Source organism: Syzygium oleosum, unplaced genomic scaffold, assembly GCF_021117445.2.
Source record: "Syzygium oleosum isolate NSW1041296 unplaced genomic scaffold, Sole_v2.1 Sole_v2.01, whole genome shotgun sequence".
Taxonomy (NCBI): Eukaryota; Viridiplantae; Streptophyta; class Magnoliopsida; order Myrtales; family Myrtaceae; genus Syzygium; species Syzygium oleosum.
Genome location: NW_026607485.1, coordinates 32,486,513 through 32,512,946, shown reverse-complemented (window position 1 = coordinate 32,512,946; position 26,434 = coordinate 32,486,513). Strand labels below are relative to the sequence as shown.

Sequence of the window (26,434 nt, the reverse complement as noted above, 5' to 3'; positions counted from 1 at the left end):
TCATACAGATAAAGTCAACATATCGCCCAACGAATTGCATCAAATGTCTGAGCCATGGCCCTTCTCAATGTAGGGGATCGATATGATTGGGCCAATTAATCCTAAGGCCTCCAATGGACATCGCTTCATCTTGGTGGCCATTGATTATTTCACTAAGTGGATTAAGGCGAATTCATATGCCAATGTCACTGCTAAGAATGTGGCCAAGTTTATCCGCCGTGACATCATCGTTCGCTATGGAGTCCCAGAGGCGATCATCACTGATAATGGCTCAAATCTAAACAACAAGGTTGTGGATGACTTGCTCGACAAATTTCATATTCGTCACCTGAATTCCTCGCCTTACTGCCCACAAATGAATAGGGCTGTGGAGGCAGCTAACAAGAACATAAAAAAGATCCTGTTAAAGACTGCCGACAATTATCGAGTTTGGCATGAACGGTTGCCTTATGCATTGATGGCATACCGAACTTCAATTCGCACTTCGACAGGGGCGACTCCTTTCTCGCTCGTTTATGGTATGGAAGCGGTCTTGCCCGTGGAAGTCAAAATCCCTTCATTAAGAATTCTCTCACAAGCTGAGCTCTCCGAAGAAGAATGGACTCAACAGAGATATCATCAGTTGAACATGATCGATGAGAAGAGACTAAAGGCTTTATGCCATGGTAAATGCTACCAAAGGCGAGTTGCAAAGTCTTTCAATCGCAAAGTCTAGCCTTGACATTTTGAAGCTGGAGATCTCGTGCTAAAGAAAGTGTTGTCCATCACACTCGAATTAGGTGGGAAGTTCGCCCCTAATTATGAGGGCCCGTATGTCATTGGAAAGGTGCTACCTGGGGGTGCTTTAATTCTTATAGAAATGGATGGCCAAGAGTTGCCAAAGCCTGTAAACGCCGATTCGGTGAAAAAATATTTTACTTGAATGAAATCCAAGGCCCAAGAGCCATTTTCGATGCAATCCAAGCCATTGTAGATTATTCACATCATGCATATCATGCATACATGCATACATGTTTGTTTTGTAGGTTCCAAACGATCTGCAAATGGATTCACAAATGACTGGACAGTCTTGGCAAGCATCCAGCAAGCCAAATGCGAAAGAGGGGTAATAACGTATCGTTCTGATCTCGCACTCCTCAAATGATTCATAATCCTTGCTCCTTTGTCCTTCGTAGGATTACCAAGTCATTGGGCTACAGATAAGTACCATTTTTCTCAATGCCAAAAGAAAATCAAGTAAAAAATTTTCTTTGCAAAAAAACAAAAAAACAAAAAAAAGACAAAAGAAAAATGAAAAGGAAAAAAAGGTTTTGGCGGGTTTGAGAAAAACAAGCATAAAAGTGGAAATTGCGAAAACAAACTTTTCATAAAAATTTTGAATACCATCCTTATCCAAAGTTGTCTTGCGCTCGGTGGATCATTCATTTTGAATCAAAATTCCCTGCGGAGATCAATCAACTTAGGTGATCTTAGCAAAACGAGAGGAAATATGTTAATCATGCCAAACGAGGAGCACTTAGAAAAAAGAAAGGCGAACCATTCCCAAACACATCCTATAAACACTTTGTGAGTTGAGTGTCGAAAAAAATCGTGTTTTAGGACAAGGGATTCATTCGCAAATGGTATATGGATCAAAGTGAAAAGAGGCATTTCTTTCATCCATCCTACACATTACAGGTAATCATAATTAAGCCCATTTAAGCCTTTAGATGTGAAGAATTCACAAAAATACCCCTGTCACGAATCACCCCACAATAGGGCAAATTTGAAGATTGTGGTTGACACTATTTGGTAAAGAAGATGGGAAAGACTTCTTCGCTTTTACTTGCATTAATCTTTTGTGGTAACTTCAAACGAGTCCTTATGGAAGCTCGAGGCGTCCCAAAATGAAGAAGAGCATTTCTTTCTCTACCCAAACACTCATACCCTTTGTTTAGCCAAGTTGAGCTTGAACATTCATTCCAAAAGCCTGAGTGGTGATTATTTCCCCACACTGGGGCAAGGAACATGATTTTCCAAAGCAATTGGCGCATGTGCAACAACGTGTAAAAAAAAAAATCTCGAAAGTCCTAAGAGCTCAAAGGGTTCAAATGAGCAAAAGAAAGCTAGGGAGCATAAAAGAGCAGTGTGCCTGGTAAAAGCAAGGCCAATGCCCATGAAAAAAAAAGAGAAAAGTTCCCGTGTGAAACAAAATGTCAAAAGAAAAATACTGGCGAGAAAAGAAAAATCATTGCAAAGACAAAAGCCATTAGAAAAAGAGCAAAGCTCTTATGTTGAAATGATTAGCCGATGGACTCTCGAGACGAGTCAAGGAGTCATGCGCTTTTTGAAAAGATTAGATGATATGGTAATGATGCGATGATAATCATCAGCTCTTGAATCTCTTTTGAAAAAACTTGAGCCTTTTGAGTCTTTCACCAAATTAATGTTACAACCTTTTCCAAAGTCTCTTCTGATTGGGATGGTTCAAGCAGAAATTTGGACTTCCAAAGAAGCTACCGCTTGAAAAAGTGAGGGCAAGATTCTCTTATCTCGTCTTAAGGTTTCTTGACTTGTAAACTTGGTGGAGATGATGATCGATGATTATTTCATTTCCCGGCTGATAATGTTTATCCTTCATTGAAACCATGACCAAACCTGCATTACAATCCTTAAAAGACCTCTCCAATTGGTCAATGTGTACTTATGCGAATAATTCTTGAAGCCTTCAACATTGGTAATGTGAGGTACATCAGAAATCAGACTATTTCCTACATCAATGGATGGGATCAAACAACCTTCTTGAGAGTATTTGAGAAGCCCCTTTCGATTAAGGAGCTCTTGTTTGGCATATTTAATGAGCCCTCTTCATGGATCAAGGTCTTTTTTCTGACAAATATTTATCTCTTAAGGGAATTTGATGATTAATGACATTTCCCAAGCCCTGATGGCAATTTTGTGATATCGAATGATGTTGAATGTTTTCTAAACAATTGAAACTAGCTTGAATTGCTCATGCGATCAATACTTCCTTAGTGATGATATTCTTTTGATAGTGTCTTTCATGACATTCGAATGATATTGATCTCGCCCGGTATGCTTCCCCTACCAGGGCGCCTATTATAACATATTCCGTTAGATGTGCAGTGGCCATCTCGGAATCTTTTTTATTACTAGATTTACAACCTCGTAATTGCACGGTGAGCTTTCGCAGCCCGGAGCACCCCATCAACCTAGCGAGCTTTCGCAGCCCAAAGCACCCCTTTGACCTGGCGAGCTTTCGCAGCCTAGAGTCTTTTTCCTTGTACGGTGAGCTTTTGCAGCCTGGAGTCTTTTTCTTTACACGGTGAGCTTATGCAGCCCAAAGCATCCCTTCGACCTGGCGAGCTTTCGCAGCCCAGAGTCTTTTTCTTTACACGGTGAGCTTATGCAGCCCGGAGCACCCCTTCGACCTGGCGAGCTTTCGCAGCCCAGAGTCTTTTTCTTTGCACGGTGAGCTTATGCAGCCCGGAGCACCCCTTCGACCTGGCGAGCTTTCGCAGCCCAGAGTCTTTTCCTTTGCATGGTGTGCTTTTGCAGCCCATAGAACCCTATTGACCTATCGAGCTCTCGTAGCCCAGAGTTTCACTCTTACATGGGGAGACTGCATTTAGCCAAAAGCCTGTTCCCATACGGTATGGCTTCTTTTTTGGTCAAAGTCCATTTTTGCACGGCACGACCTTTTCTTTTGGTCGAGACCATTCTTACATGGTAAGACCTTGTTGAGTGGGTATAAAAAAAACAAAAAAACAAAAATTCAAGTCAAATCATATCTCATGCTTCTTCTGATGCCCTCTATGAACAAAATTTAAGTGTCTCTTATCTTTGAAAGGAACCTCTTCGAGCTCCCCTTCAAAGAGGGGCAGCTATTGACACCTAAATTTTGCCTAATCAGTTAGGGTTTTATCGCATAGAAAATTAGGGTTTAATTTTTAACCCCTAAATCAAAATATTTTCATCAAAATTGCATGGCATATAAACATTAGGTGCATTTGCATTAATAGGGTCTATTAGAATATATAAAAAAAAAAGGGTTTCCGAGCCAAGTTAGTAGGCCCATTCTTTTTCTTTTCTTTTTATCTTCCCGCAGCCCATCCGTTGTTTTATTTTTTTTTCGCCCAGGCCGGCCCTCTTCCCCCGAGCTCGGCCCGCTAACTGTTCACCTTCTCTCCCCCCAGCTTGCTAGCGTTTCTGAGCGTAGGGGGAGAAGGAACAAAAGCCAACAGAAGCTAGAATGGAAAAGGGGGAGCAGAGGCCAGAGGCACGGGGCATGCCGGTGTGATCCTCGAGTCGAGATCAGGACCGGTCGCGGCAGGCTGGCAGTGGCAGGGGCCATGTACGCTTGCCTGCTGGCCGGCCTTAAATCGGGGGAGAACGGAGAGAGAGATCGGAGGGAGAGGGTGAGACCGAGAGTTCTCGAGAGAGTGAGATCCGGTGATTAGGCAACCTTCCGTCGGTGATCGCCACGTCTTAGCCGTGGCCTGTGAAGCTCCTACCCGTTCTATTTCTCGTGGTAGGTCTCGGCCTCGAGTTTTCGTCGGGTTTTTGTTCGGTTTGATTCAGGGTCGATTTCCCGAGGATTTCGGCTCGGAGGCGTGCGGGGTGATCGGACGAAGCCCAATCTGTCACATTCGCCGCCCGTTCGTTGCCGTCGAGCCGGATAGGGAGCGCCGTAATGGCTGCCCCTCCTTCCCCTATTTTTTTTGCTTCCCCTATTTCTCGGGCTCACTGGCCTGAACTCGCGGCCGTCCGGCTCGCGCGAGTTCTGGCCAGTGATGCCTCGTGTTTGCTCCTGCTTGCTCGTGTGGCTTGTGTTGAGAATCCCGGTCCGTTTTAAGCCCCGGTCGAACCGAGAATCTTCCGTTTTCGCGGCACACCCTACCTGTTTGTTGTAATGTCCCAAAGGGTTTCTTTTTCGCACTTGGCCGGTAATGACGAGACGAACAGCGACCAGGCATGGACTCGACCGCGGAGAGACGAAACCCGACAATGTAAGCCGGGCAAACATGGGTCGAGCGGCGACCGAGCCTGCTTGGTTGCAGGACTACAGCCCTGACCATAGAGGTCAGGGCATGTTGAATGGCGGTTGAGCACGGGCTCGGCTGCCAGACCAGAAACCCCGACCGCAAAGGTCGGGGCTCGAAAGAACCGATACACGGGCCGGCCGGTGCAGGCGCGGCGGTAGGAGGCGCGGCGTCGGGCAACAGCGAGAGGCACGGCGTCGGGCGGTGGTAGGAGGTACGGAAGCTGGGTTTCCAAGCGAATCGGGTCAGTAGCTGATGGTCGGGTCGAGCACTCGGGTCGCGGGCGCTAGGGTTTTGGCATTCGGGTCGACGGTCGCAAACCGAGTCGGTCGAACGGGTCGTAACCGGATAGGGTTTGGCTCTAGGGTTTCGTTTAAACGGGCTAGAATAGGTTGTGGGCCGGTGTATTTAGGGCTTTAGGGTTCTATTTTCTTGTTGGACTATGGGCTTTTGTTTTTTTCTTTTTTATAAAAAAAATTTCAGGCTCAGCCCTTTCCCTTTTAAAAAAAAATTTGCCAAATCGGGCTCAATAAATGAGCCCGGTTCGGTTGTGGACCCGGGCCGGTGCGCCCGAGTCAGTCTCGATCCGGGCCGATGCGCCCGGGTCAGTCTCGATCCGGGTCAGATATGGAGATCTGACCCGAGTCCGTTTTTATATTATTTTAATATTAAAAATGTTTTTTTAAAAAAAAATTAAAAAAAATTTTATTAAAAAAATTAAAAAATTAAAAAAAAATTCGAAAAATCAAAAAATATTATTTGGACTTTGGAATTGATTTTTCTTGCCCTATTGTGTGATTAGTGTCGTGTTTGAATGCACGTTACTTGGTTTACACACTTTGAATTGCGTGTTTAATTTAACCTCGCATGTACTTGATTAGGCATGTTAGGTTCGTGTATTGGTTATTGCTTACCCTAGTTTGGTTAGGAATCGAATTTTGAGACTCTCGATTAGTGTGATCACATTAGACGGTAATTAAACAAGGTTAAGTACCGAAAGGGGACTAATTGATCAATTAGTGTAATCAAGTCCCCGTACCCATTGAATCTCTGGTTCGTAGAAGTGAAGTATTTCTCCCGTGCTTTACTTGGGTGTCTAATCGACCCACCAAAAACTGATTAGTGGCGACTCCTAAATGAAATTGATTTGCATGTTAACAACTTAAACTTAAGTCGCGAATTGGTATGGGCTTGGGAGAGCTCGAGCTGGGTTTAACTTAGTAATCCATTACCCAAACCACTTAGGCGGCGAGCGCCGGTTCGGGAAGGTCACGACAGCGGTCTCTTCTTAGATTTGATGTATGACTCGACTTCACTTGCTAGGCTAGAATCACCTCCTCTCTTTCTCCTAAGTGACGACTCTAGCTCCTGAACACATTCCTTCATTTGCGAGAACACGTCTCTGATAGTTCTACAAACATCCTTTTAATTTCTTTTAATTTCTGTTCTAAAGTCTGTTGAAGATATGAACCCTCTGTGTAATGATTTGGATGTGTTCAGGATGCAATTGCATCTCCCAAAGTTATACTTTTACAAATGAGAATATGAACCAAAGAGGCATCAGCCCTCTCATTGATTTAAATGTGACAACTATTGCAAAAGCAAACATTGGGTTAAACTGTCACTCTAATATTTGATTTTGATATCCTATTCATTTGCACAAGATGAAAACGATATTAAACACTTCAACTGAAGAAACATTAAACTGAGTTCAAGAACAGTAGGCTTAATCTCTGCTCATTCAAAATTGCAAACAATGCCACAATAGATGAAACAAAAACAAAGCATATTAGAAGGGCAACTTTATATGCCAAAAGTTTCCTGTGTCCAAATATCAATAACTAAATCCTTCAAAATAACCTTATTATGCCCCAAAACAATCATGACAATTAAGTAGAAGCTGGTGCTGCGTGTTTCCTTCACATGTGTGCACGGAAAAGCCGAAGTTTGAAGAGTCTCATTTGCGAATTTTCTTCGTGTTCTACTGTGAACGAATGCAGCTTGGTCCCACGTTGCAGCTGTTGCTTCTATACAATATCCAGAGTCCCATCACCGAGGAATACCCTCACTGGGATAAAGGAAATCTAGTTCGAACACCTAAATAAGAAAGGGTTATATTAGCAACTTATGCATGCGTACAATAACAAGCAGAAATTTTCACCATTTGCAAGACCTGATAAGAGAATCCTGCATCGCGAGGCATAACTATTGCCCATCTACTATCAGCTGTACCCATAGATGTCACGTACAAACCCTCCTTCCACTTTTTGTAGATCCACTTGAACGGAATTGATCTGCTAGTGGACAAGCCGCCATTTAATACAAATATGCACTGATGGCTATAGTCAGCATAATGAACACAACAAGACACTTCATCAAAATTAGACATGGGAGCTGGTTAGGGGGCAATGCAAAGATACTTCCTACATCACTTGTTGTTCCTGAGTACAAAGATTAAAAGGGCAATGCAAACTACAAATCAAAAGTTCGAATGATAATGCTTTTACTCCATAATCCATGTAAGTAGAATAATGATGTATATTTTTATTGATCAGAAAATACGGTATATATACACATCAAAATCCCAAAGACCATTATACCCTTTAACACTCCCCCTCAAGCTAGAGCATGGATATCAAGCATGCCCAGCTTGTTACAAATATACTCAATCCCACTTCCCCCTAGAGATTTGGTAAAAATATCAGCTAGTTGTTCACCAGTCCTAACATGACTAGTAGAAATAACTCTAGCTTGAAGTTTCTCACGGACAAAGTGGCAATCAACTTCGATATGCTTGGTACGCTCATGGAAAACTGGATTTGAGGCAATATGGACAGCTGCTCGATTATCACACCACAACTCCATCGGTGCAGGGTCTTCAAATCCAAGTTCAACTAATAATTGACGCATCCAAACTAGCTCACAGGTAGCTTGAGCCATAGCTCTGTATTCTGATTCTGCACTTGATCTAGCCACAACACTTTGCTTCTTACTCTTCCAAGATACTAGGTTTCCTCCTACAAAGGTACAATACCCTGATGTAGACCTCCTATCTATAGGAGATCCTGCCCAATCAGCATCTGAGAAGGCTTCCACCCTTTTGTGACCATGATCCTGATAAATGAGACCACGACCGGGAGCTTTCTTCAAGTATCTCAAAATTTTGATTACAGCAGCCCAATGTGAGGTACGGGGAGAAGACATAAACTGACTCACAACACTCACTGGAAAAGAAACATCAGGTCGAGTGATAGTCAGATAATTTAGCTTTCCAACAAGTCTTCGATACCTCTGCGGATCATCCAACATCACCATCTTCTCGCTTGTCAATTTAGAGCCCACTTCCATTGGTGTATCCAAGTGGTTTAGCACTGGCATACCCGTCTCTCGTAAGCAAATCCGAACATATTTTCGTTGTGAGATATAAATACCTTTCTTCGCCCGTGCTACTTGATACCCGTAAAATATCTAAGAAGACCCAAATCCTTTGTATGAAACTCGTGTTGCAAATACCTTTTCAACTCTTTAATCCCTGTAGAATCATCTCCAGTTATGACAATATAATCCACATAAACTACAAGGAATATCCGACCAGCTCCAGAAACTCGATAAAACATAGAATAATCTCCAGTACATCTACACAACCCAAACTGGAGTACCACCTCAGTAAACTTCCCAAACCAGGCTCTGGGAGACTGTTTCAAGCCATATAAAGATTTGTTTAAGCGACAAACATGACCAGACTCCCCCTGACCAACAAACCCTGGTGGTTGCTCTATATACACCTCTTCCTGTAAATCTCCATGAAGAAAGGCATTCTTTACATCGAGCTGAAATAGAGGCCAACAAGCAGACGCAGCCAAAGAAAACAAAAGACGAACGGAGGTCATCTTAGCCACCGGAGAAAAAGTATCACCATAATCAACCCCATAAGCCTGTGCATACCCTTTAGCAACCAGTCTAGCTTTGAGACGAGCAAGAGAACCATCAGGGTTAACTTTAACAGTATATACCCACTTACATCCAATGGTCATTTTCCCGCAGCAAAGGAACAAGATCCCAAGTCTCGATTTTGGTCCAAGGTTCGTAATTCCTCTTCCATAGCCGCCCCACTGGACTAGATAATGCTTCAAAGAATGCTTTAGGAATAGGATGATTATCAATGGTCATTAGACTAGCTCGACAAGAAGCAGATAAACCAGAATATGAGACAAACTGGGCAATAGGGTGTTTGGTACAACTACGAACTCCTTTGCGATGAGCAATAGGAATATCGAGATCGCATGTGACCGACTTACCTCAAAGCTGAGAAGACGAAGTAGATGAGATAGGTTGAGGTACATCTCGCAGGGGCTCCACATGCTAACGAGGACGTCGACTATAAACATACTGGACAGGTGGAGGAATAACTGGAGAGTCCGAAGTGGGTGTTGATTCCATAATAACATATGTTAAGGAATCATCATCCACTGTAAGAGTCTCCATCGAATTATCAAAATAGACAGTAGACTCGAAAAAGGAAACATCTGCAGTGGTGAAGTACTTATGCAAAGAAGGACAATAACAACGGTAACCTTTCTGTGTACGAGAATACCCAACAAAAATGCATTTAAGGGATCGAGGATCAAGTTTGGAAAGTCCTGGACGATGGTCACAAATATAACAAACACAACCAAATATACGAGGTGGCAAATGAAACAAAAGGTCAGAAGGAAAAAGAAGAGAGTGAGGAATGGCACCCTTAAGAACAGAGGACGGCATGCGATTGATAAGATAACATGCTGTCATAACAGCATCAGCCCAAAAGGATTTATCTACCTTCATTTCAAACATCAAACAACGAGTAATTTCTAACAAGTGACGGTTCTTCCTTTCGGCTACACCGTTTTGTTGTGGTGTATCCGAACAAGAAGATTGATGAAGAATGCCCCGTTGGGACATGAATTCAGAGAATGTTCTAGAAAAATACTTCTTGGCATTATCACTTCTAAGAATGCAAACAAAAGCAGAAAATTGAGTATGTACTTCATTAACAAACGCACAAAAAATAGAGAATAATTCAGAACGACTTTTCATTAGATATAGCCAAGTGGCTCTTGAATAGTCATCTACAAAAGTCACGAAGTACTTGAAACCCAACTTTGAAGCAGTAGGACATGGACCCCAAACATCAGAATGAACTAAAGAAAACGGCCGAGAAGCTTGTTTATTGACTCTTGAACTATAACTAATACGATGCAATTTTCCAAACTGACACGACTCACACTCAAAACTAGATAAAGAATGAAACCGAGAATTAATTTTCTTCAAACTTGCTAAAGAGGGATGTCCCAAGCGATAGTGAACTTGATGTGGAGAAACTGCTGAACAAGCTACACTGGTAGCATTATCAAACACATATAGTCCCCCTGACATATGTCCTTTACCAATCGTCTTCTTCGTCTTCAAATCCTGAAAAACACAGGAATCAGGATAGAAGGTTATAGAACAGTTATATTCTTTGGTAAGATGACCAATGCATATAAGGTTAAATGGAAAATTTGGGAGGTACATGACGGAGGATAAAGATATGGAGGATGTCGGTGGTACGTGCCTATCCCTTTTATCAGTGACAGAGAGCCATCGCCTAATGTAACACTAGATGAAGACTCGTGAAAGACAGAAAAGATACCTGAAGATCCAGTCATATGATCGGTAGAACCTGAATCAATGACCCAGGGGCGAGAGGTAGATGAAAGACATGCTTGTTGCATTACCCGTCCGGAGCAAAGTAGCTGTGGAAGAGGAAACTGGCCGAGAAACTGAACCGATTGTACCTAGCAAGTTCCTCTTCCGACATTCTAATCGCTGTTCCTCCTTCAAGACCGCGAAGAAACACCCAACTCTACTGCATTGGCTACATTAGCAACAGCCGAATGAGGGGGCTTTCCATGAAGCTTATAGCAAAAACGCTGAATATGTCCAGGCATACCACGATAATGACATGTTCGTGCAAGTCCGGTATTACTCCCTTTGTCACTAGAGATGCTACCGTATGACTGTGATTGGCCTCTATTGAACCCACGGCCACTACCACCACTATTAAAGCCACGACCACTACGACCACCACCACGACCTTGACCACCACCTCGATTTCCTTGGACTGCCAAGGCAGAACTATCACCTGTGGGGGATATATCCTTAGATGACTCACGTGAAACCCTTAAGACCCGAGAAAAGGTCTCCGTTAGTGAAGGCACAGTATTTCCTCCAAGAATTTGTGAACGAACTGCATCGAACTCTGGTCCAAGTGCTCCCAAAAATCCCATAACACCAATTGTTCTCGTTGCTCCCGCATCGTCTTAACATCGAGGTAATTGGCAAAAGATGATTAAACTCCTCATACATTTGTTTAAAATCAGCAAAAAATTGAGTAAGAGACCGATTCTTTCTGTCAGCTCTAAAGAAATCTTGGGAGATTTCATAGATCCTTGAGAGATTATTTTCCCCAGAATAAAGAACATTCAAGTAATCCCACAAATCCTTAACGAGAGTGGCATGTGTAACTAAGGCGCCCACGTGAGATTCCATAGAATTCCACATTTGCCCAAGAATTCGGCATCCATGGTATCCCATTTAGTATCGCAAGCAGTTCGTGCACTGTCAAATGGTGATTTTGCTCTCTTCCGGTCAATACTATCACCACAATTCTCTTCCAATGCTGAAAGTTGGTGATCCCAGCTAATTTTTCCTCAGTCAAACGATTAGAAGATGTAGATACGACTTCAGTCAATACTCCTTTGTTCTTATCTGCCATAATCACTCACACTAAACCAGAAACAAAACTCCACAACCTATCACAACAACTTCAAAATGATCGACCAAATCCGAACCAATCAACACATCGCCCGCACTGCAAATTATACGCAACAAGATCGCCCCCTCTCTCAATCTACATGTATAAGCACTACACGTAATCACCAATTAGCCAAACCAACATCACATCCAATCATCCAAACCAACATACACAAGCGATAATCTCCCTTCCCGCAAGCATATCAAAGAACTAAGTCAAACTTTAGAACACATTCACCTCCTCCTCCTTCTTCTTCTTCTTCTTCTTCTTCTTCTTCTTCTTCTTTTTCGATTCCTCTTCAATCAGCAGCCATCAGAAGGGGTCGCTCCTCACTTAGTGACGTTAGAAGATGTCGAAGTGGGTCGCCTGGCCTGGAAACCTTCGATCGACGCCTGGAGGACTTAAATCGGCGCCGGAAATGGCTTCGCGGCCCGGGCGACCTCGGTCGGCTCGCAGCTCGGCCCGGGCGACCTCAAACGGCTCACCGCGCCAGCGGCCCGGGCGACCTCAGGTCCGGCTCGCCGCTGCCACGGCCCTGGGCGACCTCGAGATCTGCTCGCCGCGGCCCGCGGGGCCCGGGCGACCTCGAGATCTGGTTCACCGGCGCTTCGCCGGGTCGCCGGCGCTTCGCCGGGACGCCGGGATGAGGTCGCCGGCCTTGTATGAGGTTGCCGGTCTTGGGTTCTACGGTGGTTGGTGGTGGACGACGGTAATTTTAGGGTTTAGGCTCTGATACCATGTAAGTAGAATAATGATGTATATTTTTATTGATCAGAAAATACGGTAGATATACACATCAAAATCCCAAAGACCATTATACCCTTTAACAATCCACACTGTACAATCATGCAGTGATACTTCGAGAAACCTCTTCCAATTTATTATTGAAATCAACAATAATGGTCTTGTTCATTCATGAAGTTCTACAAACCTTTATTTTTTATTAGAAGAGGTTGACACATCTAACCACATAAAATACATCTTGCTAGGATGGTTCTACACTCTCAAGTGAATCAAGGCTATTCAAGCAAAATATTTCAGAGTCCATCACTATATTCCGCAGGTGAAATGGCAGAACATATACCGGAATATGGCACTAGCAGAGTAGTAGTTTATCAACATATCACAATGGCATACCATTGATGCTTGATGCAGTAGCAAGATGAAATCATTATTCTTGTTCCATACATGGATTTTGCCTGTAATTTTCCTTCTGATTCTCACAACTTGGCAAGAGGCATATTAAAAAAGGTAGCTTTTATGAACTTTACCTTAGATAGAGTCACCTTTCTTCCGGTTCTCACCATAGAAGCATCAATGACCAACTGGAACTCCTCGCTGAAACCTCGAATGCATCGAAATCAGCACCAAAAAACAAAGCGATCATACTTATCTTGCACTAAGACCAGAAATTTAAAAAAGAAAAAGAAAAGATAGCATCAGATCAGTCTTTTACTATGTACCTTGCGACAACGGAGGCTAGACGTTAGCATAAATCATCTTTCCTTCGGAGGGTTAGGGTCGGTAGGAACCCCATGACGACAAACCAATGCTCGTGTCGTAGCCATTGAGGAGGATCGTCTCCTTTGGAAGGCAGTTGCTCCAGTTGGGCAACGGGTCCTACAGGGGCAAGTAGCCAGCCACGAAGGTGTAAAGTGGGTCGGGTCCGGGTCTTGGCAAGGGCCAGCCGAGGCGTCGAGGAGAGGAATGGGGAGGCCAACACGGAGGTCTTTGAAGCGGTAGTCGGTCTTCAAAGCGAAAGTGGCAGTCGAGTGGCGGTCTTTGCGATGAAGGTCTTCGAAGTGAAATGGAGTTCTCTGAGCGTAATCGCTGAGATCTGTGAAGAGAGAAGTAAAAAGGGACGAAGAAGATAAAATTTGAGCGATTGTTCAAATTTTTTTCCTGTAAAAAGCTACCCTATGCATTTATTGCCATAAGTCCACTTTTTTAATGATTTTATCTAATTGTAATCGTAGGCGAGCCCTCTGCTCATGGATCAGTTTGTTGCTGTAGATAGAAGCGTGTCCGTCTTTTCGCAAAGCTGAGAGCATTGTTATGTCGATAAGATATGCAGAACTATGTATGTCTTTAAGTACTTCATCTACAACTCTCATCTGCTCTAGGTATTCACCTGGATATGCAATTCTGCTCATCGGCATTGTCTCACCATAACAGTTTTTGGTGGTTGTGTCGATTGTTGCTCCAGCACTCCATTTAGCCAGGCTGTAGATGTCATACAGTCACTTGATTCAATCACATTTGTTACTCAAAGAAAATCTTTAGTTTTCGAACTAAGTCTATCTAAAACTAGCCCCTAGAGATAACAGCAGTGTAAAGTCATAATCATGCCTTTCCTGCTTATGCAGCATATGTATACCACCAAAAGCAGTACATGAAACACAACAATACACAATATGGCTATGGCAAGTTTACCACCAGTGGACAAGCCACCATTCATACAAAATATAGGACATGCGAAGAAGGTATACCACCCAAGCCTTTGTTATGAAACAAAATGCTCAAGAAAATGCTTCAAGCTAAACTAGTTCTCAACATGTCAAGGCTTTCTTCATTCTTAAAAAAAAAAAAACAAGGCAGAAGAGACTCTCGATGACCATTAATCGGTTTATAACATGCAAACTACATTGATTAATCTTCGGATTTGACAATAGAAAGTATTATTTTGCAAATAAATCTCATGAACAATTTGTCGAATAGGTTGTGTACACTTTCAACACAAGTCCAAACTATGAACAACAATCAAGCACGGCATCACCTCTTCAATGCTTCTGAACACAAAGCAAAAAAGAACAGGGATGGTTTTGTACCCTCCCAAGACCCGATGGCTAATGACAACGGGCAAAGGTGAGCGAGGTTCGACCGCGTTTAGGGAAAAGGCTTTTTTTTTCTTAAGCGATTTTCTCTCTCTCTCTCTCTCTCTCTCTTAACGATGCACAAAATCAAGGGCAACTAAGGGCAACAAATTTCAAGCAATAGTCAACAGCAGCAGCAATGGTAAGGTTGCACTAGTCAAGAAAGGCAAAAATGTAAGCTTACCGTTGGTGTTGCTTAACGAATCACCTAATCACCTCAAGACGGAGGCAGAGGAGCGGGAGGAAGAGGAGAGACGGAAGCAGGACAAGCGGGAAACTAAAGAAGATGTTACTGCCAGTGAATGCAGAGCTAGCGATGAGGACGGCGACGGCGTCGACATGGAGTTCGACTTCGCCTCTCTTCTGGGTCGTCTGGCTAGAACCATGACTTGCGCCTGTCTCTCTCTCCGACGACCTCTTCTTCAGAGGGAAGCTCGTGCCATCAGCCCTCCGACCTCGACTCCCACTCCACCAAGCCTCCGTCGTTTTCCAGCAACGCGTTCGGCGATGGTCATCCAGAGATGATTGTCAGGTTTTGTGAGACGGAGAGAGGGAGGTGCGAGGCGTGAAATTTTTGAAATAGAGAAAAGAGAGAGGGTGGAGGAGAAGATGCAGGAAAGAGAAAGAGAGCACGCGCATAATTAATGAGGAGAGGGAGAGGATGCTGACAAGCCTGAAAACTTTTAATTTTTCGTTTTTTTAATTTCCACGTCACTTGACGCGTGTCAATTTCTTAATGGAGCATATATGCCATGTAGGAGAATGACGTGATAGTATGGTACTAGTAAATATTTTCTCAGCCCAGAGAAGGGAATAGAGGCATACATGTTTGCCTTGTTCAATGAGGACCTCAAGCCTGCTGGATTAGAGCAACATTATGGATTGTTCTACCCCAACATGACTCAAGTTTATCCCTTAAGGATGCGTTTGGTTCAGTATTCCCAAGAGATTTTAGGAGAATGCAAATACCTCTAACTTAAAGCCCCTTGGAAAAATGCAAATTGCGTTTGGTAAAAAATCCTCTGTGAAGCTATTTTGGCCCAAGTAGTATTTGGCAAATCTTATCTTGCAAAGGGCTTTGGGATTTTTTTATTAAAAAAAAATCGATGTTGACACCTATTTTTAATTCGCCCAAAATTAATTACACAAAATTTAGGAATTAATTTTCTTTAATTCCTAAAACAAAAAAATTTCTATTTAAATGCATTGCATATAGAAATTAGGCACATTTTGCATTAATAGGGTCTATTAGAGAAGATTAATTAAAAAAAAAAAAATTCGAGTCGGGCCGGGTCGGGGCCGGGCCGACCCGGCCCTTTTCTTTTTCTTTTTCTTTCTTCCCCGCGGGCCTCGGCCCTTTTCTTCTTTTTGTTTTTTGTCTTCTTCCCCTCCCCGCGGGCCCAGCCCGCTTCTTTCTTCTTCCTTTTTTTTTTTTCTTTTGCCCGTGCGGCTGGGCCTAACCCGGCCCAGCCCCTTCTTCTTCCTTCTCCCCCCGTTGCTCTCCTTCTCCTGTTCGCCTCTGTTCGCGACGTCACGCCGACGCACGGCGGCGCCGCTCCTCGCCGTCGCTATCTGGCCAGAGGAAGGCCGAGAGAGCACGCCGACGGGACTAGCATTAATTGCCGGCCCCGTCCTCTCTGCTTTCCCGCCTCTCTCTCCCCTCGTTTCGCTCCCTCTCGCCTCGCCACAGGAACCGGACCCTCGCTTCTGCACCGGCTCGCCATGGCCACGAAAGTCATGGGTGGTGTAGGCGGTGCAGTGCCGTCGTCATTGCCGACGCAACGGAGCCGGGGGACGCTGCCTATAAAAGGCCAGAGAGAGAGAGTCCCGGTCGGCCAGATAGAGAGAGAAACAGAGCAGCTGGAGAGAGAGCGTGACCCGAGAGAAAGAGGGAGACGGAGCGAGACAGAGTGAACAGGGAGCCTCAGTCAGCCTCGCCGTTGTGCGTAACCTCCGGCCGCCGAGCCAGAGGCGATTTTTGAGAGAAAAACAGAGAGAGAGAGAGAAAAAGAGCACCGAGAGAAAACAGGGAGAGAGAGAGAAAAAGAGCACCGAGAGAAAACAGGGAGAGAGAAAGCAAACCGAGAGCTCGCCAGAGCAAGAAGGAGAACCAGCAGCGTCGCCGTCGCCCACGGAGCAACCGAAAGGCCACCCAGACGCGCCGTCGACCGGTGAGCCCCCCTCGGCCGAGAAGCTCCTCTGTTTTCCCCTGTTTTTTTTGGCATGGTCGGGCCGGGACTTGCGCCGGCCGTTTCGCGTGAATCCCAGCCCATACCGTCGTCGGTCCCGATCCCTAGTCGCCGTCGGAGGTGAACCCAAGCCTCCGGAGTCGACCGGATCGCCGGAGGAGGTCGGAATCCCTCGTTCTTCCACGCACCCGCCAGGCGTTTGACGAAATGCCTCAACCAGGCTGGTTTTTGTTTCATCGCCGGCCGGCGAACGGTGGTCCGACGGCGGCTCAGTGTGAGTGGGCACAAATTACACGTGCGGTCCTAGCCGGGCGATTTGGGGGCGGCGGCCTGTTCTGGGTCACCTCTGGCGGACGGCCAATTTTGGCCTCTCCGCGCCCTCCTCGCGGGTATGTATGTTCGGGTCGGATTCGACCCGAATCAACAGATCCGACCCAGGTCAACGCCCGAGTCGGATCCGTTGACTCGGTTCGATTCCGACCGACCCAGATTAACAGATCCGACCCGGGTCAACGCCCGTGTCGGATCCGTTGACCCGGGTCAACGCCCGGGTCGAATCCGACCCGACCCGGTTTAATATTATATTATTATTTTTTTATTATTATTATTTTATTTAAAAAAATTTAAAAATTTAAAAAAATTTTTAAAAATTTTTTTTAAAAAAATTTACATTTTTTGTTCTTTTGTTCTTTTTCTGTATTATTATTATTTTTTCTTTCGAAAAAAAAAATTTAAATTTTTTTTAAAATAAAAAAGAAAAGATCTTTTTTAAAAAAAAAATTATTGTGTGATATATTCTAAATGTTTAATTTATTGTAGTATTATTGTGCATAATTTACCATGTTTAAATTAGATAAGCCTAGGATTGCGCGGTAGTATTTTGCATGATAGTTTTTATTACCGTTGTATTGTTATGCATGTTTTTAATACAATTGCATGAGCTGTTGTGTTTTGAATGTCATCTGACTTAGTTAAGGTTAGAACCTTAGGCTGCATGAATTGTTGTGTTCCTGATTGCTGATCGTTTCTGATTATGCACTCGCTTGATCACCTCACATGTTAGGAGAAATGTCCTAAAATCAATCCAAATTGCCTGACAAATATTTTCAGAAATGAACAGGGTGAAAAGGTACCGAAAGGGCATTAGTTATCTAACTAGTGTAACCAAGTCCCCGAATTCAGTTAATCTCTGGTTTGCAGGAATAGGGTGATTCTCCCATCACCCTATTTGGGTTTCTAATCGGCCCACCCCAAATCGATTAGTGACGACTCCTTGATATAAATCACCTGCATGTTAAGAAACTTAAACCCTAAGTCGCGATATGGTATGGGCTTGGGAGAGCCCAAGTTAAGTCCCAAACCTAGACTTAGCACGTACTAGGCGAGCCCCCCCCTTTTTTTTGCATGTTGTTTAAAAAGGGCTCGGGAGTTCGGTCGCGACAATCGCAAACCCCACACCGGAGCTAGTGATGGGCTACGATTGCCGGCAAGGGGCTACGATTGCCGGTAAGGGGCTACGGCCACCGGCGAGCTAGATTTGGCGCCAGCGGCCGTAGCCCATCGTCGTACCTCAGGCGGCTGTCGCCAGGGTCGGGCGACCTCGCTGGCCCCTCACTAGCCTCTCACTGGAGCTTCGCCGTCCCGATCTGGTCTCGGGTGGCTCTGGCCGGTTGCCCTCAGCCCAAAGAAGATGAATAGTCACGAGGGGCAAATTTGGAATATTAAAGAATTAGTGAGGGTAGTTTGGGAAGCAAAAAAAATTGATTTCAGAATTAGTCAAATGCTGGCTTTCGGCTGAAAGCTAGATTTGGTCGGACTAGCTTTGAGCTTTCAACATTCCTAATGCTAACTTTCGGCCAAAAGCTCATTGGAAATGCTTGCCACATGCCTTAGCATTTCTCCAAGGGATTTTCGAGGCCGAAAGCCCATTGGGAATGCTGAACCAAACGCACTCTAAGTTTTTAGACCATGTTGTGTGAAAATCTTCTTTATTTTATTTTATTATTTTTTGATTTAGAGAGGAATGGAAAAGAGATAATTAAATTCAAGATGTTTTTACTATTTTCACATCAGGACACATTACAAACCTTGATTGTGCATGATTACTGGCGTTGAGTGTATATAACACACTTGTTGAGTAGTTCCCCGAAGTCAACATGCGGTAGATTGGAAATAAAAATAAAAAGCACTTATGTTTTATCAATATGTGGTTGATGATCTAATTTCATCCATTGTTGAATTATGTTACCCGCTACGATATTGACCGTCATCTTAGAAATCTGATTCACTATGCATAAAATTATAGTCCAAACGATCATAAAGTTCGGGACCATCTAAAATAGCTAATATCTATGAATTTGCATCATTAAAATGAACAACTCCTAGATAAATCTGCCAATTTTCATTGCACCTAAAAACCAAGTCTTAAGATTTCTTTAATAGTGATATTTATATCATTTATGAGAACGATTTAATGAAAATTGCTTTGATTAATAACAACAATTTACGCTTAAATATTTTTATTGATAATAAAAATGTGTTTTGTTAATTCATTCTGCCAAGTGATATAAACATTTGAAATTGGGATTTTTTTTTCAATTTTTTAATTTTGACCGACACAAAAGCTTCCTTATTTCTAAACTTTTCGCGACTGTTATTTTCTTTTTTGACATGATGTTTTTGTAAGAATCCAGAGGGATAGAAGCATTCATGAAGTGCAATTAAATATCCAGACACCAACCATTTAAGAACATACGTGCCATTATTACATGTCAGTAGTTGTACTTTAGTTTTTAGGGATGTCTCTTTGTTTCATGAAAATTTCATTTTAGATGGCTATTTTTCATTTCCCTAAAATTAGTAAAAAGCTTGAATTTTCTTCTCATTAGATGTATTGTTTACTCATGGACTTTAAAAATATAATTTATTTCGCGAAAAATAAATAATTTAAAAAATACTTTCCTAAATATAATCGCTTGTATTGCTTACAAAATTGAATGACCGAAAAATATTTTCATCATTCCCAAAATTATTTGACATAAATTATTGTTGATGATAAAAATATTTTTTATCGATTAATTATTTCAAGTGATACGAGCGATCATTTTTAGAAAAATATTTTGCAAACCTTTGATTTTTCGCACAATATACGGATCCTTAAATCGTTCTCACAATTTCTTATTTATGGACTCTTTAGCTAAATAAATTTTCAAAATCCATATCCTAAAATTGTGCCCTTGTTCATATTTCTAAAGCACTTGTGCGGAATGATTTATGAAAATGAGTGGTCAAAATCGAGATTACTAGAAAGTTAGGGACCGGAACAAGATTAAGTGAAAAAAAAAATTGGGATATGTTCACTAGAAGTCCTAAAACTTATCATCAAAGTGCAATTGAGTCCTAAAGTTAACACCGTCCAATTTGACTAACGGAAAATGCTGATGTGGCTTTTTTTATATCCCATGTGGCGATGACATGACTTTTTATCATTATTTTAATATTAAATTTATTTAAATTAAATTAAAATTTTTTTTTTAAAAAAAGGGGAGGACAGACAGGGGCAGGGGAAGCCTTGCCCTTCCCCTCGCCGCCGCCGTCGCCCCGCCATCGTCGAGAGGGGTCATTGAGGGTGGGGGGACGGCAGACGAGGGTCGCCGGGCCCCGGCCAAGGGCCAGCGACCCTCGCCGACAGCAGGCAAGGGGTTGCGAGCCCTCTCCTAGATCGAACGAGGGTCGCCGTCCCTCGCCTAGACCTGGCCAAGGGTCACTAGTGGTCGTTGACCCTCGCCGGATCTGGGGGAGGACCGCCACTGGCAGGGGTCGGTCACCACTGGCGACCCTTGGTCAGGTATGGGCGAGGGCTAGCGACCCTCGCCCGATCTGGGGAAGGGTCGTGACCCCTCGCCCAGCCCGCAAGCCCTCATCTGCCGTTGATGCGGGTCGCCCGGCCAGGGGTCGACGACCCCCGCTTGCTGTCCCCCCACCCTCGCCGGCCCTTCTCGGTGATGGTGGGGCAATAGCGGCAACGGTGAGGGCAAGCCCTCCTCCCTCCCTGCTTGTCCTCCTCATTCTTTATTTATTTATAAATTTTTTTTAATTTTAGCTTTTTTTAAATTTAATTTAAATAAAAGTAGTATTAAAAATCAAATTTGGGTCAAAACGACATCGTGTTAGCCACGTCATCGCCACGTAAGAAAGAGAAAATATTAAAATAAGTCATGTCATCGCCAAGCTGGTATTTTCCGTTAATAAGTTTGAAGGTATTAACTTTATGACTCATTTGAGCCAATTTGATAAATTTTAGGATTTGATTGTATTTTGGTAATAAGTTTTAGGAGTTTTAGTGAACATATCTCAAAAAAATTTAGAGAGGAAGAAGAACAAGCACAAAATTTAAAATATTGAAAATTGTAAATCACACCTTGAAAAGAAAAAAATAAAAATAAAAATACAAGAAAGGAGAAAAAGCTAGGCGGGCGGTTCTTCTTCCCTATCCTTCTTCTCCTTCTCCACCTTCTCCTTCTCTCTCTCTCTCTAAACCCTAGTGAGAGAGGGGGGTTTGCAGTAGGGCGTTCGATCCCCAGTTCCGACCTCGACTTCATCCGCCATACCCAAATGTCGAGCATGTGAAATCTTGAGGTGGGTAGCGGAGAAATCTTGAAGCGGCCGAAGGGGCGGTAGAATGTCGTTCTCTTTCTTCTCGACCCCACAGCCGCCGCCGCCGCAGCAGTCTCCGTCGCTGTTTCAGCCTCAGCAGCAGCAGCAGAGCACACCCATTTGGTCGCAACAGCCACAGCAGCAGCCCCAGCAACATATTCATCAGCAGCAGCAGCAGCAGCAGCAACAGCAGCAGCAGCTTTATCTCTTCACGAACGATAAGACCTCGGCGAGCTACGGCACCAAGTGGGCGGATCTCCACCCGGATTCTCAGAAGATCCTGCTTCAGATTGAGTATGTTCTGGGGGTCTTTTTTTCTTGTTGGGTGTTGTTGGGTTGCTCTTGTTTTCCGTTGTTAGACTGGTAATGGGTTGGTGGGAGAATAAGCGGAGGAATTGGCGTGGGGCTTTGGCTGTTCTTGAAGATAATTGCCGAGGTCTCCTTCTCTTTTTCGTTTTCCTAGTACGCGACTTTGCAAGTAAGGGAATAGCTGGAGTGGACAAGTAGAGGTTTTTTTTGGTCCTTTTTCTTTTTTGGATTATGTTGGCTCTTGATTGAATGTAAGCTGATTACATAAAATGGGAAGTCCTGTCTTGTCCTGGCTTTCTGTGGGAGGTGACCGGTGGTGCCGGGGGAGAACTATGCGAATTGTTTGGAAATTTGTCTCTTTTGTCTCTGGCAATTCATTCGCGGTTCAGTACTGGAGTGAGAATTTAAAGTAGTTTCAGCACAGAGCTCTGAGTTTCGGTATTGATTACCTTTGAGTGTAGCTTTCTTTTGGGGGGATGGGGATGTTGCGTTATGTGGTCTCTAATAGTTCTTCTGAAATGCTTTATCCTTGTTTTGGATGCAGGGAGAAGATACTAGAATACAGGGTTGAGAGCCAGAAGCTCGATCAATGTAGCCGTCTTTATGATTCCTCTGTTTCCAGTGATGGTTTTGAGCATGATGCGAGCCATATTGTACAGGTTGTTCCTTTGATCGCTTTTCATTCCTTGTTTAATCTGCTTTGCTTCTACTTCTAATTTGCATCATCTTTAGATTATGGATGCAAAAAAATTATGGTTGTTAACTTCAGACTCTTCCTCAAGGAGTCCGTACGGCTACTGTTCTTTTGAATATGTTGAGAGAAGTCTTCAAGTTTTGCTTTTCATAGAATGTGATGAAGCGCTAGATATTCATAGTCAAAGTGGTGTTTTGTAACCATTATTTGATCGACTCATCCTCTCAGTTGCTTATTGCTGAACTGTTGAGTGGAAAAAGATTGATTAGGTATGTGGTCAACAAAGAATCCATGTTTGACTTCTTGTTGCTAAGTCGACGGGGAAACAGGATGGAATTTAAAAGGAAATAAAATTGCCTTTCCTTCTTAAGACATAACAAACACGGGAATACTCAGGCATTGTGCATGATGTTTTTGCTTTAGTACCTGAGTTTTTACTAGTGCACCGTGGTTTAGCTTGCAGATGTTCCATTGAAGCTCTTGATATCCATGACATAATGTCTACTTCTTTTTCATTAAAACATTATAATGTTAAAAGATCTTTCTGCTGCGTGTGTCTAGGAGCTTGGGGGGATCAGTACCTCTATGGAACGTCAAAAAGCTTTGCTGCAGGAGTTGATGGCTGCCGTTAAAGATATGCTACGCAACACCGAGGTAGCTGTTCGTTCTTTCATGATGCTGCGACCAAGGTTCATTCATTCAAATGCTGGAAGCAGTACAAATGCCACAGCACCATCCCAAACTCCGGGAGCAACTGTTACTCCAAGTTCAAGCGGTCAACCAGCATCAGCCTCTGTAGTTCCCGTATTTGATTTCTATAGTGGACTTCCGAAGAAACCATCTCCCTTTTTAAAGCAAACAGTGGCCAGATTTGAGAAGTATCTCAGTGCATGCCGCCAGTGGGTCGAAGAGTTGGAGCAGCTCCTGCTGTTAGATTCGGACAGGAATGGTACCAATCTTAGTTCCTCATTGGTGGAATCTCTTCCCAAAGTCATATCAAATGTGCATGATTTTTTTGTTCATGTTGCGGCTAAGGTAAATGGCATCATTGTTACTGATCTTTGCTCGAGTCTTCACATTGTATTAATTTTTGAGCATGCTGGTCAATTAGTAAATTTTAAGAGTAATAGTGTTTGCACTAAATGGCAATAAGTTCATGCTCTTTGATTTTTTGAACTCTGAGGACTTTTCTTTAACAAGATTGTTGTTTGCCTCATGCTAACTCGATTACTATGCTCTAGGGACAGTTTAAGTAATAGCAGTTTTTACTTTTTATCTCTTCAATGCATTTATCTAGATGTGTTTCCCATGTCTTTGTAAGGTGGAGAGCATTCATCAATACATCGGATCAATGAAAACTGCATATCTTGCTGACCAACGCCATCGAGGCGATGGGAATGATCCATTTCTTGAGGCAGACAGACGCGAGACCGCCAGACAAGAAGCTGCTGCCAAGAGGGTACATCCAACCTTGCATTTGCCTCCAGTTCCTCAACCTTCAACACAAGTTGCTGGGCTTTTTGCCAGCTCTGCTACTCCAGGGTCGTCGATTGCTCCCCAGACATCCGGCGCAATTGTAACTGCATCATCTGGAAGTGGTTTATCGCTTTTTAGCACACCATCTTCGGCTCCTTCTCTGTCGTCATCTTCTTTATTTGCAACACCCAGCACGTCAGCTCCAGCTTCTTCTCTTTTTGGAACCGCCGGCGCTTCTCCTCAGACACCACATTTTGGTTCTTCACCGGCTTCTTTATTTGGGTCTGCGTCGACTCCCTCATTGTTCGGAAGTAGTGCTCCATCTTTAGGTTCTACCCCTGCTGTTGGTGGTTCACTCTTCTCCACACCATTTGCATCAGGTAGCTTTTCTGACCTTTTATTGGGGCATGGTTGGTGGTCGGTGAAGAAAATGCTTAGTGCTAGAAATTTCGTTGTGTTTTGAAATGTTTGTTCCTGGTAATACTAACCCAAAACAGAGGGAAGAAAAGGACGAAAGATTAGAGTCCTTATTGATTTCTATGATATTGATTTCTATGATATTTACTCAGTTGAGTGATGGTAAAACTCAGCTTTTGGACTTCTGGGGATGTCCAAAAGCTGTGATTATGTTGTCATTGTTTATAAATAATACAGAGTTGCAAATTTATTTGCACCTAATCATTTAGTCATTATGTCTTGAGCTTGATAGTTTGAGAAAAAGCTATGTCTGTCTCTTCGATAGAGGTTTAATTATTTACTTGTTCTTATCGCTAGGTCCACCGCCAGTGTAAAAATATCCTTACACATTCACGTTGGATGGGTGACATGTGTGGTTGGAGCTAATTTTGTAACCTAATCTGTCAACCATCTAACGGTGAACGTGTACATTAATTTTTACAGGCGGACATCCAAAAAATTAGCAGAAGCAGATAGTTTGTCCAATGTTTCATAGTCATGGTGTACTTTTACTCTAACAAAGAGAATATACTTTGTGTCCATATTTCAGGTTTGCAGATAGATTACCTACTGATGCTTTCCGAAACATTAGAACGACTAAAGTTGTTTTCTCTTGTTCCTGGCAGAGTAGATTACTGACCAATTTGTCTAGCTTTTTTTGAGCTTGAAAGTTTCCCTCTTCATTTTGTCAGTCTAAGGCAATCGAATGTTATTGCTGATATTCTTTCCTATTTCGTTTTTGTTTTTAGTATGATTAGTATGAACCTTGAGTTATGCATAATTTCGACATGATAACCATCTTTTGGAATTCGCCTATGATTTTTAGCAATTTTGATGTAGAAAGACATTATTTCTTCTACACACTTAGTGGGCCTGTTATGGTTTTGTTTCATATTTTATGGGTTCTAACTGCTTATAATAGGACCTAATGCCCCCTGCACATATATTTTGAACAACTAGGAAGCAGTTGCTAAATTGGTCATGTCTCATGGCAGAGGTTTTTTTTCTGGGAGGCGGTAGATTGAAGGGGTTACGTTGATTGTTGACTGATAGTTGCATGTATATGATTCTGTGACGTATATTAGAAATACTTTCTTGAATTCATTTTACTGTAGTGCTAATAATGGATCCTTTTCCTCTCAGGTGCTGCAACTGGATCCGGGGCAAGCTTTGGCAATGTATCTGTGAGTATTAGTTATCCCACCATTTTTAATTGTTGCCTTGAAACAAGTTAAATTTCTCACATGCCAACACAAATAGCTCAACATTTTTTTTAAATGGCAATCCTTGTAGAACAGCCTCGTTATTAGAACAAATGACAGTTTAAAGCACTTCCTCTAAAATTTCATTTATGCCTGCAGAAATCAGCTAGGCCAAAGTCTCGCACAGCTCGTCGTTAGCGAGTGGGATTCACATGACTAACTCTGGCTGCTATCATCTCACCCCTCCTAAATCGTTTTCCAGCCACCTTTACCATAGAAAAGCAGAAAGCTCGGAGAGGTAGCCGAATGTGCTTCAAAGAGTTGCGATCTGATTCTTTTTTTTATTTTTTTGTGGGACTAGTGGAGATCACCTCTCTTCTTCTGGGAGGTCGACATCAAGAACATGTTACTAAACTGTGAGAAATATAGCGGATCTCTTTTGTACCTTTAAATTCACATTTAGGTTTAGTGTCCGAGTACACTTTCAGTAACATTGTATGATCGTATCTTGTAAAATGGCCTTATCAACTGAATTTCCTTGAAGAAGTTTGAAGTTCACGCCGCATTGATCTCCTTTTGCTTGAATTGTTTTCTTCCTTTCTCTTTGCTTGTGCCCTGGATAGACTTGCTCGGTCAGCTTCAAAGCTGGAACTGCATTTTTTCGTGGTGTTGTCCAATACGTTTGTTCATCTTGTGGGCTGA

The 26,434-nt window shown here is 43.1% G+C and overlaps 1 protein-coding gene and 1 long non-coding RNA gene across 5 annotated transcripts; one reads left to right on the top strand and one right to left on the bottom strand.

The window, feature by feature from the left end:
- Positions 1–6,752: 6,752 nt before the first annotated feature.
- Positions 6,753–15,319, bottom strand: LOC130138258 (uncharacterized). Of its 3 annotated transcripts, none has more exons than XR_008816654.1 (6): positions 15,044–15,319; positions 14,009–14,100; positions 13,341–13,714; positions 13,149–13,215; positions 7,216–7,381; positions 6,753–7,139 (listed from the first exon to the last, which is right to left on the bottom strand). It is a non-coding gene; the product is annotated as an uncharacterized LOC130138258 (long non-coding RNA). The 3 variants fall into 3 exon arrangements; XR_008816653.1 differs by having other exon boundaries at positions 14,935–15,056; XR_008816655.1 differs by having other exon boundaries at positions 7,216–7,336; positions 14,935–15,056.
- Positions 15,320–21,435: 6,116 nt separating this feature from the next.
- Positions 21,436–26,294, top strand: LOC115682549 (nuclear pore complex protein NUP58). 2 transcript variants are annotated; one of them, XM_030606799.2, is made up of 6 exons: positions 21,436–21,889; positions 22,449–22,563; positions 23,160–23,633; positions 23,920–24,454; positions 25,674–25,714; positions 25,892–26,294. In XM_030606799.2, the coding sequence occupies exons 1-6, from the start codon at positions 21,621–21,623 to the stop codon at positions 25,928–25,930; spliced, it is 1,473 nt and encodes a 490-aa protein (XP_030462659.1). In that variant the 5' UTR covers positions 21,436–21,620; the 3' UTR covers positions 25,931–26,294. The 2 variants fall into 2 exon arrangements, with proteins under 2 accessions (XP_030462659.1, XP_056172627.1); XM_056316652.1 differs by having other exon boundaries at positions 21,436–21,893; positions 22,453–22,563.
- The last annotated feature ends 140 nt before the right edge of the window (positions 26,295–26,434 follow it).